General features: G+C 56.3%; 1 protein-coding gene across 1 annotated transcript in view; it reads left to right on the top strand.

Annotated features, from left to right (window-relative positions):
- Positions 1–266: 266 nt before the first annotated feature.
- The window catches only part of LOC103268188 (zinc finger protein GLI2), a gene marked incomplete at its 3' end in the record, with an annotated part of 184,745 nt that continues 167,775 nt past the window's right edge, over positions 267–17,236 (top strand). Inside the window, exon 1 of the mRNA XM_008065728.1 lies at positions 267–439. Coding sequence (XP_008063919.1) covers positions 298–439 — 142 coding nt within the window. The remainder of the gene's footprint in view (positions 440–17,236) is intronic.

Below are 17,236 nucleotides of genomic sequence, written 5' to 3'. Positions count from 1 at the left end.
TCTGTTTCTCACATCAGTAGGAACTTATTGCTTAGATTTTAACAATCTGGGTAAAAGGTGATGAAGATGCCTGGCAGTTGTCCGGGAGGTTGTTCAGACCAGACGACTCTCAGGACTAATAATCCTCCAAATTAATTAAACCTTCCTTCCCAATCATGAGAGTGATCTGAAGCTGGTTGCGCGGAAAGCGAGCGGGTGGCGGTGGGGGGGGGTGAATCTGGGTCGGCGTTGGGTGCAGTGTGGGTGATGCTCTGTCTCCTCTTGCAGGGCTCCCACCCAGGACCATGAGCGCCTAAGATGGAGACGTCCGCCTCAGCCACTGCCTCAGAGAAGCCAGACGCCAAGAGCGGGATCCTGGAAGGCACCGGCTTCCCCGACCCGGGCAAGAAAGCCTCTCCTCTGGTGGTGGCCACGGCGGCAGCGGTGGCTGCCCAAGGAGGTACGGTGTGTTTCGCACGTTCGGAGGGCAGCAGGGGTGTTTTCATGAGAGACATGGCCCACACCGTCAGGGAGGCATGGAGGGCGCCCCTGCTCTGGGGAATCCCAGGCGCTACAGAGGCCGCTTGCAAGTGGGCCCGGCGGTCTTGCCACCCTGAGCCCGGGCGGCTGGGCTGCCTCCGACGGGCAGAGGGAAGGGAGGAGAGGCGGGCGGTCCTGGGGTGCGTGCAGCTGGCATATTCGAGAAGTGCCCAGAGGATGTCTTCTTGCGTCTCACCCGCCGCCGACTATTTTGGAAAGTAATTGTCTCCCGATGTCTTCTGGCTGTAATTAAAGGGTGAGGTACGGAATTTAGTATCCTAGGTGAATTTCTGGCCAAGTTAATTATAACAGAAGGGCCGGCCTAAGCCACAGCCTCTCATTTTACTGCCCCAAAGAGAAATGCTCTCTGGTTTCTCCAGGGCCTGTCCGTGCCAGCATCCCGTTGGGAAAGTTTGGCGGGAAGGCGAGACCTCCCCTGTGTCTGCGCAGTCCATCTGGAGGCCACAGAACTATTTCTGTCTCTGAGGAATGGAGAGACTGAGATTGCCTTTCCTTCCCTTTCTCTTCACATGCGTTTAGTCATGCCCTGTTGCTCTCATGGCAAGCACAGCCTCGACAGCAGCACGGGGAGGAACGGGCACCTTGGCCAGGGCTGGTACTTGGGCAGTGTCCCTCAGGGATGTGCACGCCAGTTGTGGGGGGCTCGTCTCAGTGCAGACCCCAGTTCAGCATGTCAGGGCAGGCTGTGTCTGCGTGTCTGTCCAGCGCTGAGGTGAGTCTGGTGCGGTGGGGTCGCAGGGCAGGTCGGCCTAGCTTGGGGCCGGAGCCGAGGAAGACCGCCAGATTCTTGTGGGGGCTTAGGAGTTGGTGTTGCTAAGAACAGACTGGAGGACCTCTGGGTCCTTGCTACTATTTTCCCGTGATTCTCAGTTGGATTCTAAGATTGTGTGGCCCGAGTCAGGAAAGGGAGGTCTGAGGTCAGCCTTTGGGGTTCTTTAGGGAGGTGGGCATCTGGCCTCCTGACCTGGGTGGTGCCTCTCTAGGCCCTCGTCCTGGGATTCAGGGAACAGCTCTTGGGTGTTGTGGGAGGAGCCAAAGTTGGAGGTGGCCACCCACGCAGGGAGGGAGGAGTGGAGAGGAGGGGAAGCAGAAAGCCAGAGCCTGGTCCTGGGGCCACGTATCTGTTCCTTCCCCTGGGTCAGGGCTTCCCCGGCCCATGGCCTAGCCTCTGGCTCTCCCTCTGCCAGGTGCTCCGAGGCTCCAGTGAGCAACGCGTTCTCTCTGGTGTGCCCCTGCGGTTCTCAGCTGGACCCCTTCCCCCTCTCACTAGCCACCTACCTCTCTTAAGCCATGAGTGGATCACGAACTACCATGGTGCTTTACTCCTGTGTCACAGCAGCGGAGAACAGACTCAGGCAGTAATTAGGCAGTAATTAGGAGGTAACTGGGGAAGGGGAAGCCCCTCTAGCATGCGACCTGGTTGTCACTGCTGGCACAACAACAACAGATGCTTGAGGGATTCTCCCTCAGGGTGGGGTGGGGTGGGTGGAAAGCCCAGAAACTTGGGAGGTCACGGAGGCATCCATCACCCCTCTCTGCTCTCCCCTGCCCCCACCCCAGGACGCCTTTCCTGCCCACCCCCACAGGCCTCTGTCCCCTTGTTGCCTGGCCCCAGGGCAGCTGGTGAGGTTCCAGCAGAGGATGGAGCGGGCCTAGTGAGCCCAATTGCTGCAGAGGCAGTGTGCAGGCCTCGGAGCCACCTCCCAGCAGCTTGTCTGGGAAGGCCCTCCGGGAGTCAGGGAGAGCAACTTGTTCATGTATAGAGCACAGCCCGGGCTTCCTGGGGTGACTCGCCCAGCACTGGTGGACCGTGGTCGCTGCAAGTCGGGATGAGGTGAGGGGCGCCCAGTGGTGCCGCCCAGGGGCCACTGACCTGAGTCTTAGTTTTCTTGATCTGTGCCGCGAGGGGATTTGACAGACATTGTCCACTGTCTTCTTGATCTTGGAACATCAGGTCTTCCTTCAGTGTTATGGATGGTTGGTAGAGCTGCATGAGCGAGAATCCTTGTGTACTCCACAAACCCGAGTCCCCCAGAAGACTCCAGAAAGCCTCTGACGTGGGTCTCCCCGCCCACGGGAGCAGGCGCAGTGGACCTATGGAAGGAGGTGGCAGGTGGCAGCAGGTGGCTGGCATGAGTCTCCCTTGGGGTGGGGACACTCCTGCACTCAACTCTGGGTCTCAGCCTCTGGTGCTGGGCCCAGAATGAAGGGCACCCGGGATCTCCGGGAGATCCGAATGGTGTAGGAGACAGGGTGACATCGGTGAGGAGCTGGGTGTGGACAGTGGGTGGGGGAGACACGGGGCCTGCACGGCGCCTGGGAGAGGGAATTGTCCTCCATGCACACGGGCCTGCTGCGGGGTGCGGGGAGCTGAGAGCTGCGTGTTGAAGGCCCCTCTTCCTGAGTTGTCTGGAAAAGACGGGTCGGCCATCCTGATTGGAGGCCTGTTTGCTGGGGCCTGAGTGTGACCGAGCTCTGCTCAGACGTCCGGCACCTCCCAGGCCCAGTTTTTTCCTTCCGAGCCCGCGATGTGTCCTCATGGTTTGCTCCCTGATTTGGGGTCTGGTGGAAAGGCATGATTTGCACAAGCTTAGTGTTCCTGGTTTGCCACACTTTGTGGGGGGTGGGGTGGGGCCTGTCTGAGCATGTCAGGTGCACAGTGGCGAGGCGTGGAGAGTTGGGGGAAAGGGCTGAATCCAGCAAGTTGGCGGGCTGAGTTCACTGACGTCTGTGAGGTATCCAGATAAGGGGTGAGGGGGAACCCTGTGTTCCAGGCACCTTATGACCCCTCATCCAACTTCTTCTGCCCCACTGACACCAGCCCCATGCTTTTACTCCACCGCTAGAACTGTGTGACTTTGGTTGGTTCTGACAGCGACCGCCCCTGCAGGCAGAACAATTCCACCTCTGCATTTTATTATTATTATTATTGTTATTATTATTATTATTATTGAGTTGGAGTCTCACTCTGTCTCTCAGACTGGAGTGCACTGGCCGCTCCCGGCCACCGCCGCCTCGACCTGCTGGGCTCCGGCGATCCTTCCGCCTCAGCCTTCCAAGGAGCCGGAACTACAGGCGCGCGCTACCATGCCCGGCTAATTTTTTTGATTTATTGTAGAGACGAGGTCTCGCCAACTTGCCCAGGCAGGTCTGGAACCCGCGGGCTCAGGTAATCCACTCGCTTCGGCCTCCCAAAGTGCTGGGATGACAGGCTGAGCCACCGAACCCAGCCCCGCGTTATTTTTAATCTGTGAAAATTGGAACAGCCCAACTGTTCATTGATAGGAGATGGATTAACCAAACCCTGGAACATGGCGAATGGAACGTGATGTAGCCATTGGAAATGTTTGTTAAGACTTTGTATTCACAGGGCGGGAACATGCTTCTGTGTTAATATTAAGTGGAAAACGCAGGAGGCGACCACCCTCAAGCCCCGTGAGGAAAGAGGCAGAGAGGGAAGGCCCAGAGTGGGGAGTGGGTTGAGGAGGCCGAGTCTCCCGTGTCAAGCCCCTGTGAAGCTCTAGGTTCTTGGCTGGAGTGGTGGGTCTGCCTGGTTCACGAGGGTCCGAGCCTCTCTGTCAGTAGATGAGACCCGGGTGGGAACGGGGCTTGCCCGAGGCTCCAGCTGCTTCAAGCTTGGGGCTTGGGGCCCCTGTCTCTCGTGGGGTGGGAATCTCAGGTATTTGCCTTTAGATTGTAATATGGATGGTTTGGGGGTGATTTGAGTCTTCATTGGGGCCCAACTGCCCCTCGGTGGTGAGTGTCCAGGCTTGGCAAGATCTCCTTGTGTCTCACCAGCACTGATGCCACCTGCTTTCTTCCAGACAGCCGATTCTTTGAGGTCTGGAGCCTTGACTTATTTGGAAAGTCACCTGGCTTGCCTAGCCTCTGCAGTTGACTTCCCTTAGGAACCCACAAGACCAGACCCGTGGCGGGGAGCTGGTGTTTCCACTCAGAGTTGCCACCTCCCTGGGCCAAATGTGCATGAGAAACACATTTGCAGGGCAGCATGGCCTGGCCAGACCAAAGGAAAAGGCAGCCCTGTGGTCAGACCGGGGACAAGGTCAGCTTCATAATCTGGCAGGAGCAGCTCCTTAGAGCAGACGGCATGAGCTGTGGCGGGTGCAGGAGCCGTGGCGGGTGGGTTCTTTCCCAGCCTCTCCTGCCATGGTGCGAACACTTGGGAAATCTTTAGAAATGCATTTTGGCCCAGAGTCTCCGCCCCCCCCCTTTAATTTCCAAAATGGTGTGATTTTAGAGGCAATTTGATTCAGATGTTTCTCATTGCTTTACACCAAGCTGTCCAAGATGCTGCTGGATTTTCCTCCTCCACTGTGGGTTTTCTTTCCAAAAATATTTCGGAACCTCTCTGTGTGCTCAGCTGAGCACCAGGGACACGCTAAGCCTCTGGGACAACATGAAAGGCTAGAGCCATGAAACCCTGGAGCTGGTTCTTGATCTCATGAGTCTTGCTGGTTTCTGAAGTCAAGCAGCCAGCTGGACTGCAGGAAACCCGGGATGCACCTGCAATGGCCCGCCCTCGCCCCTTACACGGAGTGTCCACGGTGTGCTGGGCCAGGCGTGGGTCCCACCGGCAGCAGCAGGCTTCTCTGGGAGTGGTCAGGAATGCTCATTCTTGGGCTCCACCCCGGACCTACCGAATCTGATCCTATGGGTGGGGGGGGGGGGAGGACCCAGCAAGCTGTGTTTAAACCAGCCTTCTGGGTGATTCTGATCGTGCTTAAGGTGGAGAACCACATGATCTGGCGCCGTGAGGTTGGGTGAGTCTCTCCATGCAAAATGGGTGTCAGACGCTGCTTCCATTGCAGAGCTTCCAGGAGGCTTCCAAGGGGGTTGTGCACTTCTGCCAAGCGCTCCACGGATGCAGCTGTGAGATGGCCTCTGAGTGCAGCAGTGCTGAGTCATAGTAAGAAGCAGCTCAGGCCCTTTAACTAGACTGCCCGGTTAAGTCCCAGCTCTGCCTCAGTTTCTTCATTTGTAAAATGGATACAGTCATGGCAATGCCTTTGTCGTGTTGTAAGAATTCCTTGAGTTATTAATAGCAACGCACAGTGCTTAGAATAGCATCAGGCCCAGAGGTAGCTTTACGTGAGGTCCAAGTGCAGTATTTGCTTGATTAACTATTGACATCCTTCTGACTAGTATTCTGTTTCTGGGTCTGATGGCGATTCAGGACATCTCTCTTTCACCGGTAACCCTTGCCCACTCACTTGCTGAGGCCGATGGCAGGTAGGAAGTCCGGGTTCCTGGTATCTTTCTACTAGAGAGAGGTAGCGGGAATCCTGGGCTGAAAATCAGACCTGGGTCCCTGTCCCACCTTGCTTTGCTCCCAAAGGATGCCCCTGGTAGCTGCCCTGAGCTGGTCCCAGCCTCTCTGACTCTGTCTTTTCCCCAGTACCCTGGAGGGTGGGACCAGATTAGGGGTTGCCAAAGTTGGCCAAGCCTTAGAACCTCATGAGATGACCATAGTCAGTGCAGGCTCCCGGGCTGCCCCAGGGCTGGGGCCTGGACATGTGTATTTTTAATAGGCTTCCCAAGTCATTGGGTGCATTTTGTCCAAGGCATGGACCCGATCCTTCGGACTGTTAAAGAGTCTCGGGTCAGGGGACTAACTGGTTGCAGCTGGTATATACAGGCAGGGCTGTGACCAGCCAGCATAACCGTGGTTCAGCACTGTGACTCTTGGCACAGTGCTCTGATGCTCCAGGAGGCCTCTGTGCTACCTGTGTACACTGGCCCTGCTGGCTTCTTGGGAAGTTTCTCTGAGGCACATTTCTGCTTTGTGGTAAGGCGTGCTTATGAGGCTGTATTGTGATGCTGTGCAAATACCAGAAGTCTTCAGACTTTGAGCATTTTTGCCAAGTTGCCCAGGGCTAGAAAGTCCCTGCACGTGCTCTCATCCACCTTACTGTACCCAGAAATGTGCTTGATACCCTTCCATGGACACACGTCTTCAAGTCCCTGGTGTCTTTGGCCTCTGTTTCTGTGCCTTCCTCCTGCCCTCCAGGTTGTCCTTGTGTGTTCACCACTGTCCCCAAGCCCCCTCCTTTGCAGCAGGCATCCAACAAATTATGACTGAGTCTGATGCTACCATGCCAGGGGTGTGCCCAGCAGGCCGGTGGGTCAGCCGCCTGTAGGCATGAGGGTCAGTTGAGGCTGGTCCTGCTCCTTGGCCCCTCCCCACAACTCTTGGACAGCAGAGATCTTGCTGAGTGGGCCCGCCTCTCCAGCTTATCTGAGTTTCTCTGCCGGGACCACACACTTCTGCTTTGGGCTTGGGGATGCACTCAGGTGTGACTAAGTGGGCAATTATTCTTATGTAAGTGATTTTCAGGATTGCTGTTGATGCCGTTTCTAAGCTTGCTTTATGACCCAGCCACACAGAACGGTCAGTTCCCATCAGACTCCATCCAGAGAGCAGATCTCAGTGCCTCGTGACAGCCTGGCTTCCAGGTGGAGTGACCACCCTGGCACTTTTAAAGGCAGGCTCGGGGTGTACTGCAGAGGCTGGGGATGAGGCTGGGGACTCCTTCCTGTTCACAGCAGAGTCTGGCGGGGAGGGTAGCTTGAGGTCAGTTAGGCTTGGGCTCTTGTCAGCTCTCTGCTTACCAGCCATGTGTTCTGGATGCATCAGGGAACAACTGCTCTGAGGTCTGTGAGATACAGATGGTGGTGGTCATTACTTTTGACTACCATGAGGTTCAGTAGGTCACGCTCTGCAGAGTGGCCAGCGGGAGACTGAGCACAGAGCAAGTACAAGTTCGCCTCACGGAAACCTGAGGTCTCCTCTCACTTGTCCTGGCCTCACGCTCGCTGCTGTGCTCTGAATGCCGCTCAAAACAGCCACCCGGCATGCCTCTGTGCAGCAGGTTGTTACTGCTGCCGCCCCAGCCCAAGGTCTGTGCTCTGGAAGGCTCCCGAGCCCTGCCTGACTGCCCTCCTTGCTTGTGGGGGCCGCCACACACGTTTGCATGTCACCTTGATGTTACTCTGTTTTCTGGCTGGGGCCCGGGAACGGGTCAGCTCTGCTTCCCTGAAGTGAAAGCATCGGAGGACAGTGCTGGTGGCTCCTGCATGCTCCCGGGGCCTGGGACATGCCTGGCGGGCACAGCCTCCTTCCTTGTGGTTCGCTGTGGGTGTGAAACTGATGCGGAGTTGGGGAACACTTCGAAGCCATTTCCACTTATGGAAGTGGAAAAGGCCCTGGAGATCCTCTAGCCGGAATCCATTCATTTTACAGATGTGGAAACTGAGGTCTAGAGACACAAAGCCCAAACAGTCACCTGGTGATAAGATTCGACCCAGAAACTGATTTCCCAGGAAGCTCCCAGCAGGTGTCCCCCAGCTGTCCCCCACACTCGTCCCCCTCCTGGCCCAAATCCCAACTTCCCAAATTGACGGTGTTTATGTTGGAAACATTCTTCTGATGTTTGGATCCGTCAAAACTAATTTTAGCATTTCTAAAGCTTGGTAAAAATACAGCCTCATTACTTTGATGTCAGCACATAGTTTACTATTAGTATATTCTGGGGTTTATCATTTTAGTCATGTTTAACACGGCTGCGCCAGGCATGCACTATTAAATCTGGCTTATTTTACATCCCTGTCCGGAATTATTTATTTGTAACAATTTCCTCTCTATCAAAAGACACAGCTAATGCTGTGTTTTAATGTGTTATTTACACACAAAATAACCTATTTACAGCTCGGTATGCGCCGAAGGGAGAATGGATGGGCCCCGCTCCCTGCGTTCTGTTCTATCAGAGTTTAACAATCTGGATTGCTAATAGAACCATTTATCATGGGTGGGGGGCGGGGGGGAGCAGATAATTTATCTTGTGTTTGTGGCCAGGTCTCACCGCTCCTGACCTCAGGAGCATTTTGAGGCTCATGAAGTCAAGCCCTGCATTGGGGTGGACGGGGGACACCCTGGCCCGGGCACTCTGGGTTCGCTGTGTTCCTGTGTGCGTCCCATGGATGATTCTGGAACGTGGACCAGAGAGGCGGTGATGACGGAGACACTGTCTCTGCCCTCTTGGAGCTCCCTGACGGACGTGACACCCAGGAGATGGTGACGAATCTTGTCCCTGGGGCATCACAGGGGAGGCAGCGTCGGAGCTGGGCCTTTAGGGACACGCAGGGTTTCACCAGGCGGACAGAGGAAGGGGCGGGTGGGCACTGGTGGGAGAGGGAGTGGCAAAGCACCCCCATGGGAGTGTGGGGGCTGGGTCAGCCATGGGTCCACCCAGCCAGGGATAGTAGTATGTGGGGTCTGAAGGATGAGGCCTCCTGTTACCCAGGAGGGAGGCTCAGGGGCGAGCAGGGCTGTGCAGCGGGGCAGACCGCGGCCCCGTGGGCTCTGCCAGAGCTTCTTTGAATGGTCACTAAGGGTAAGGAGGGAAGTAGTCCACCTGGAGACCTGGAGCTCTGTGTGGACACCAGGTGCAGGAGTCGCGGGCTCTGTCCTCTGAGACCCCCGCCCAGGATGCTGTTGTGGGCATTGCCCGCTGTCTGGGGTGAGCCAGGAAAATGGCAGGGAAGGGTTGGGGTCCTGGTGACACTGCTGCCACAGCCCTGTGCCCTCGCTGCCCAGCGTTCCATGGGAAGCAGCCGCACGCTCAGATCAGGGGCCTGGGAAGGGTCACCGAGTGGCATTTACATAGTACAGCAGGGCATGGGGCAAGCCTAGGGGACGGTGTACAGAGCGATGAACTCCAGTGTGGTCTGCAGACTGGGCTCGGGCTCGGACAGATAAGCGTTGAACCCTGGCCCCACCCCTTACAGTCGGATGGCCTTGGGTGATCTGAACCCCAGCGTCTGCATCTTTAAAGTGGGCAAAATTTTTACCATTTGAGGGCTGGGATGACCAAAGACGAGACTGAAGTGCTTAGATAGCGCCTGGCACACAGTGGGCGTCTGTCAAGGGCAGCTCCTGCTGTAAGTATCACTGTTCTTATTATTGCTATGATTATTGAGTCAGTAATGATCGCTTGAAATATTGGGCACATATGTTACCAATAAATATTGGACAGCATGAAGGAATGAGCTGAGTGTTGGTAGTAAAAAGCAGTTAACCCATGACATGCAAGGGGAAATGGTGTGAGCAAAGGCCCTGGGGTCTGAGGATGGCATGGAGTGACTCAGGAGGCTATGCTGAGCGGTTGAGACTGGTTTCGTCAGTTCCTTTCCTTCCTGGCCCTGGCACATGCTCACACCAGAGGCCGTGTCCAGTGACCCCTTGTGGGGTCTGCGTCCCACTGCTGCTTGTAGCTACACGTGGACATTGGCAACTCAGACCCTTTCGTGTACGACTCACTTGAACCCCCTCCGGCGTCTGGCTGTGGCCGGATGCCAGCTCCTCCTTCCCTCCTGGGTGGGCAGGGTGGGGACAGAGCCTGAGGGCCTCTGTCTTGAGAAGCCGCCCTTGGCTCTTTCCCTGTGAATATGTCCCGGCTGGCCCTGCTCACAGAGGGTGTGGACGGTTGCTTGGTGTTGTGGAGGCCTGGGGAGTCTGAAACCCTGACACTCAGTAGCCAAGCCTCTGGGCAGAGTAGGGCCTCCTCTGCCGTCTGCCTTTCCATCCTGTCGTCAGCTGTGATTTGGGGAGGAGGATTGGGTTTGGTGGCCAGACAGTGGATACCAGGCACTGCTTTGCACCTTCCATAATCCCTGCTGGAAATCCCTCTGGAAATGGAGAAATGTCCAGGAGAAGCCTCTTGCAGGGCAAAGCCTGTGGTCATTGCATGATGTGACGGTGACCCCAGCGGGGAAGCCCTTTCCCCCAGTGGCTGCTGAAGTTCCATCAGGCATTTACACTTTGGCTGTCACCTCACATCTGGGTTTGCACAGAGGCCCACGGTGTCCTCATCCTCCTGTGACCGTTCCCCCAGTGACCCCTGGGACTGGGCAGCCTTTGGGCACCAGAGCACCTGGGACTGGGGGGCTAACCCAGGAGACAGGAGGGTCAGAGAGGGAAGCATAACTTGCCAGAGACACACTTTGCTAGTCCACGAGGTGCTGGGGCTGGATCTTTGTCCTGTTGCTGGTCCCCAGAACTGTGAGGTCTCCACACTGGTCACATTCCTCCACACCACGTCGGTCACCAGGAGAGCAGCAGGTGCCTTCCCTTAGAGGACAGGCAGAAGTGAGTTCACATCTGGCTGCCAAAGTAGAGGTGACGAGGCTCACCTCAGCCAGCTGTGTAGGGCAGGGGTCTGGCGTGTGGGCAGAGGGGGATGCTGTCATTATTCTTACCCACCTGAGAAGGCCTATGGCAGCTCCTGGTTGTGTTGTCAGGTACCAGAACAGTGCTGAGCTTTCCAGCTGCCCAGGGCTCCCAGCGGTGCTCACGGCCGGGCCCCTGCTTCCCAAGTTCTGCACTGGCTGAGAGGGAGGGCCCAGCAATTCCATTCTTCTAGAAACACCCAAGAGAACTGATAAAACTGTGTCCATAGTATCCTTGTGTATGAGAATTTATAGCAACCTTATTCATAATTGTCTGCAAACGAAAGTAACCCACGTGTCCGTCAGCTAATGGATGGATGCACGCAACACGGTATAAATGGACAGTGGAATATTATTTGGCCATAAAAAGGAGCGAAGTGCTGATAAATGCCACACACTGACGAACCTTGCAAACATCATGCTGCGTGAAGGTAGCCTGGCATGAAAGGACAGACCTCGCATGATTCCATTTCTGTGAACCCTCGAGAACAGTTGACTCCACAGAGGCAGAAAGTAGATGAGCAGGTGCCAGGGTGGCGGGGGGAGGGAGTAGGGAGTGATGGCTGCGGGGATGGAGTTTCTTTTTGGGGTGATGAAAATGTTCTGTAATTAGATAGCAGTGATGGTTCTACAACCCTGTGAATGTACTAAAAACCACTGAGTTGTGGACTTTCCTAGGGTGAGTTTTATGGTATGTGAATTATATCTCAGTTTTAAAACAAGGAGGGAGGGAAAGAGGAAGGAAGTGAGGGGGACGGAGGAAGGCTGTTGCCCTTGTCCCTTGTGGCGTCCGGGCCTGGCCTTATCAGGGTCCCCACTGCCCCCGCGGGTCCCAGGCCCCTCAGGGATGAGGACCTGGCTTTCCCTGGCCCATGAGCAGCCTCCCAGCCCCTTCTATAGGCTGCAGAAGCTCTAAAGTTGTCTGCAAATGAAAATAGCGAGTGGAAGGACAGTGTTTAATGACGGAGTGAATAATGACATTAAGAGTGCGAGTCTGGAGGGGCGCTGAGTCAATCACTTGAGAAAGGGTGCCCGCCTCCAGCTCCCTTCCAGAGTTTCATCACCGGTCATGTCCTCCCATGGACTCAGCATGATGGACTGCGCGATGTGGGGGCTTTGCAGGGTGGGGCCCACTGGCCAGGCGGGCAGTGAGAGAGACCCTGCTGGCCCTGTCTATGGCAGGACTCCGGTTGGATGGACCTGAAGATGGGGTCCCTGCCCTGCTGGACATCAGCAGCTGTGCTGGGAGGAACCAGGGCTTGAGGGATTTCACCACCCTCTTGCCCCAGTCGGAGAGAGTCAGGCTTCGAAGCGGGAGTGGTGTTGGGGGCCTCTGATCCCATGGGGGCCCAGAAAGGGGGGTGATCTTGCCGATGCCACACAGTGAGCACGCGATGGATTTTGGTAAGGAGCAGATCTGGGACCCCTGCCCCAATATGGTCACCCCGGGTGGTGGGCACCAGATGCTCTGTGGTGTTCTCAGCCGGGTGTGTTGTGTTCCCATCTGTGTTCAGAGCAGCATGTGCAGGGGGCCAGCTCCTTCTGTGGCAGACTGTGGCTCTCAGTAAGTGGCAGTGTTGGCCAGGGTTGCGTGCTGAGGCTGTGGTGGTCTGGTGCAAGACCTCCCGTCCTGGCCTGAAGTTCCCAGTGAGTCCTCTCCCTCCACCATTCCTCCCGCCTCTACCCCATGGCCTCATACTGTTTCCGGGGAGACCCAGCTGGCAGCCTGTCTCCTCTCCCCAGCCCTGTGCTGTGCAGGATGGGCGGACCCCCAGGCTTCTCAGGGTGTCCTGAAAGAGACACTTGAAATGCATGAGGACACAGGGAGACTGCAGTACCTTGGCCTGAACGGACAGCTCTTCTCTGTTGGAAACCGAGTCAGGACGCTGGGCCGCGAGTGACAGAAACCCATGCAGAATGCAGACTCCCTGAAGCTTCGTGGAGTTCTTGGCCTCCATAACTGGGGAGCCCAGGGTTAGATTTGGATTCGGGACTAGCTAAACCTGAGTGAGGCTCCAGTGTACCCCCAGGACATGTCTCTGGCTTTCCTCTGGGTCGGCGTCCAGGCAGCTCCTGTTCACCAGGTGGTAGCGCTGCTGCGGGTGAATGTGGCCTGATGCCCGAGAGCTCGGATGGAGGGGCGTCTCATTCCAGGTGATTCCAGCGAAAGCCTGGGGCCTTCTCACTGGCTAGCCTGGGGCCAGTGCACCTTCTGAATCAGCCGCTGGGACCCGGCCCTGCGGTGTGGGAGGCTTAGCCCCTTACCTGAAGGGTCCTGCAGAGAAGAGAGGCCCATGCGAGGATGGGCAGGCCAGACACAAACATCCACCTCCTGCAGCCAGTTGGCAGGAGGAGTGGGGAGGACACCGGGGAGGACACCAGGGAGGCCTGGGCCCCTGTGGACACTCGCCTGTGGATGACAGATCAGAGCTCTGGCTTGTCAGAAGCAGCAAGGACTCCTCTGGTTACCCCGTCCCTGGGCCTTCTCCCTTGGACTGCATCAGGAGTGACCAGGCCCCTTCCCTAGTGGTCCTTTTGAGCTCCCTGTGGTGGAATACACAGTGTCCCTGAGACGTGCCAGACCAGAGCCTTAGAGAGAAATGCCGGAAAGTTCAGGAGTGGTGTCGCTAGGGAGTGTTCCCTAAAGAACGAACGGTCTGTGGGGGGCTCCTGGGAGGCCCGAAGTGGCAGAAGCCTGGAGGGGGTAAGGACACATTTGAGGGCAGGGGCAGTGCTGGCTCCAGAAGCAGCTCCATACAGGGGGTCAGGGGAGAGGCACGGTTGGAAAGGAGGCTGGAAGCGCTGCAGGGAGCCTGGGGTGCCCCGTGGAGGAGTCTGGACTGTGGGTAATAGAGAGCCATTGAAGGGTTTTGAGCAGGAAAAGGACACTTAGACTCAGCACATCTCTTTGCTGATTGACTTGAAGCACTCTGTAACCACCAATGAAATCCTGCCGGACATCTCTGCTTTTCCGAAAGTTATTTTTCCTCCTTCTTTCCCTCCTTCCCTGTCCCCTCTTCCTTCTTCCCGCAAGTTTATTGAAGACCTACTTAGCGCCCTGGGAGATGCTGTAGCCACAGGGTCACAGCTGGAAGCACACAGGCAGGTACACGTCTCCCAGAAACGACCCCAAGAGATGGCCGTTTGGAGAAGACTGTAAACGGGTATTCTAGCAGGGAGAGATGGGGCTTGGCTGCCAGTCTTCACCCAGGCGGGAAGGCTTTTCCCAGGGTGGTTGAAGCCACGATCCCTCTCAGATGTGCTAGTTAGGCCCGATGGAAAACCGCTTCCTGTGCTGGGGGAGAGGGAGAAACTCACCCAAAAGCCAGCTGCAGGCTGAAGAGCTGGTTCAGGACATCCCATACAGTGGGTCTGTGCCGCGTACAGGTGCCACAGCCCGGTCCTCTTGCTGCACCGGGGAGGTGGGAGTCACCAGGAGCAGCTGGTGTGGACCCCTGTGGAGGTGGGCGCCCTGGGTGGGAACTAGGGTAGATCCTGCGTGTCCTTGTCTTCCCATGGGAAAGACAGTGACTCCCTCCTAGAACTGTGGTCGGTACTGAAGTTGAGACGTAGGCGAGATCGTATGACGGGGCCGTCCTCCCAGGGCTGTAGGAGGGCTGACTGCAGTGCTGCCGCCAGGAGACCTCAGGCCCTCCTCTCTGTCTCTGGGATCATCACCCCAGAGTGGTCATCTGGAGCATTTCTGGGCCTCCCCACCCTATGAAGCTCCGGGGGGTCCTCGAGCTTCAAGTCATTCCTTGTCCCTCTTACTGCTGGGGACCCCTTTCCTTGTTGCCATCCCTGGCATGTGGGCTCTGTCCTCTCGGCCTCTGGAACTTTCCCCCCTGACCCGTATCGTTCATGCCTCTGCGCCTCCATGGCTGGCCCAGGGGAGCACCCCTCCACCCCATCCCCCACCTGCCTGTGAGTCCTGTGTTCTTTTATGGCACTGCCAGGCCCTGATGAGGGTGTGGGATACCCAGCCATGTCGTGAGGCCTTTCTTTAGCAGGGAAGAACACGCCACAGGAGTGGATGACACCGGCTGGGGATCCCCCCCCTGCCCCAGTGCCACGAGGTCCCCAGGTGATAGCCGTAAAAGGGTCCTGAAGAACTCTCAGCACGCCACAGACTAGGCTGCTAGCATGCCTTGTTGGCGTTTTGAGCACCACTACACCAAAAAAATGTCCCAGCAGGGCCAAGGGGGGTCACGTGTATTTTTTGTGCATCTGTCCCCAAGGAGCAATTGGAAGCTTCGGAGGACTTAAAGCAAAACAAACCAGAGTAAACATTTCCCCATGCTGTGATTCTGTGAATTTCATTGCTTTGGGGCTGGGCGGAGGGCAGCAGCCTTGGAAAGTTCTTCTCAGAGATGGGGGAGAGTGGACATCACGCAAACACCCAGTCCACGGGTATGGCTGCCAAGTGCCCTGGGCACCTCCTCCCAGAATGTCCCTGTGGCATGCAGTGGAGCAGCCTGTCTTGAGAGGGGAGAGCCAAGTCCCCAGGGTCAGCCCAAAATCCTGGACTCTGCTTGTGCAAGAACTCTCCAGCTGCATGGCTGCCTGAGGCCTATGGGCACCACCACACGTGTCTGCTGGACCATCCTCCTGATAATGGTCTTGTACGTGCAGCTGCACCTGGGCTTGCATTCTCAGGGGCCCCCTCCCCACCCCGGACCCTCCCTTCCAGTTTCTCCTCTATCTCTTGCCTTTCTTGCCTGCCGTCTCATCCCCACCAGATCGCCAGGCTGGTGCAGCCTTGCGGGCTGCATCATCTTGAGGAGAAGGTCATCCCCAGCTTCCCTACCTGTCGTGGGGGGTAGTCTCCAACTGATTTGAGGGAAAGATGCACTTCCTGAGTTAATTTCATATGCGGTGTCTTCGTTATCCCTCTCAGAGGCAGGTTCTTAAGGTGAGGATTCCAGGATCTGGCTATTTGGAGGTGTGGGGAGGAAAGGGTGTGGTGAGACCGGAGGAGACACACCCTTAAAAGGACCTTAGCAAGCCATTGTCGCTGATAACAGCTGGAGCTGATGTGATGTGGTTATCTCCTCCCCTGAGTCAAGGGAGCAGAGCCTTCACCCTAACTGCTGTCAGTACTCGGGAGAGAGCTGCCCTGGTCTCAGGTTGGGCGGTGTAGGCTTTGGAGACAGAGAAAACCTCAGACTGTTAACCACGGGTGCTGGGAGTGCGACATGGGGATGGGTGCCTCGAAGGGCACTGGGGTTTGAGGGGGACCAACAGGATCTGCTACACTGAGACGGAAGTGAGAAGTGTGTATGGCCACGACTTCTGGAGGTTTAGGGACCTTTTTCTGTGTCCCTATGTATGATCTTTTTCTGTGTCCCTACCCTACTGTGTCCCTTCAGTAACTTTCGTTACTGAAGCTGGAAATGAGAGACACTGGGGACACCAAAAAAGGGGGAGGTGGGGGGTTAGGGTTCAGAAGTTTCCTATAGGGTCCAGTGTTCACTGTTGGCGGGATGGGCCACCTGAGACCCAGTCCCCAGCACTATGCAATATGCCCGTGTCATGCACATGCATGTGCACCCCCTGAGTCTAAAACAACAATGAAAAAAGGAAAAGTAAACAAATAAAATAAAAGATGGATTTTGATGGCTGGAGAATCTATGGGTGTGATCCAAAGGACGCTTCCAGGCAAGCCACCTGGCTCTCGTCAGATCTCAGTGCCTCCTTGAGAATGAGTTTATACGATCTCCTGTTGCGAGCAGGGTTTGAGGGGGTAGAGGGCAGAAGGACAGAGACTGCTTCTTGGAGGATGGGGCCAGAAATGGGCCCGTGGGTCCTCAAGATCCCAGTAGCATATCCACAGAGATCGGGGCCTGTGCCTTGCCATTCTGAAGACTGTGGGTGCCAGCATCCAGAGGGCCCGGGACGGGGACGGTGATGGCTCTCCCAACTGGGCCTTTTAGAATGGAGGAGACCCCAGACCCTGAGCCCCAGGAACGAGCCAGATTTACGTGCAGTCACTGAAAATATACACAATGAAATGAAAGTCTCTGCTCGGAGCAGGTACTGGCCGGCTGCTGTAAAGATAAGTAACAGCAGTTTTCAGGCTACTTAAACCCTTACCTTTGGGGTATAAAGGGGTCTCTGCAGACAGTAAGTCTTTATCGGGAAATGTTTACTCGTAAAGAAACACAATGAAGCCCGGGAGAGGAAGCGCTCAGCCTTTATGGCGCTTCAGCCCGTCTGTAACTGAGCCGCAAATCATCAGCGGCTGCAGGCCCACTGCCCAAAGTTGGGGGTGGGAGTGAGAGTTGAATCCTTTTTTTTTTTTTTTGTCTCACTCTGTCGCCCAGACTGGAGTGCAGTGGCCGCTCCCGGCCACCACAGCCTCCACCTGCTGGGCTCCGGCAATCCTTCCGCCTCAGCCTTCCAGGTAGCTGGAACCACAGGTGCGCACTACCATGCCCAGCTAATTTTTTTT

Source organism: Carlito syrichta, unplaced genomic scaffold (genome assembly GCF_000164805.1).
Source record: "Carlito syrichta isolate Samal-C Ts95f unplaced genomic scaffold, Tarsius_syrichta-2.0.1 Scaffold308801, whole genome shotgun sequence".
Taxonomy (NCBI): domain Eukaryota; kingdom Metazoa; phylum Chordata; class Mammalia; order Primates; family Tarsiidae; genus Carlito; species Carlito syrichta.
The sequence above is the reverse complement of the archived record's forward strand: the minus strand, read 5'-3'. Positions and strand labels throughout refer to the sequence as shown.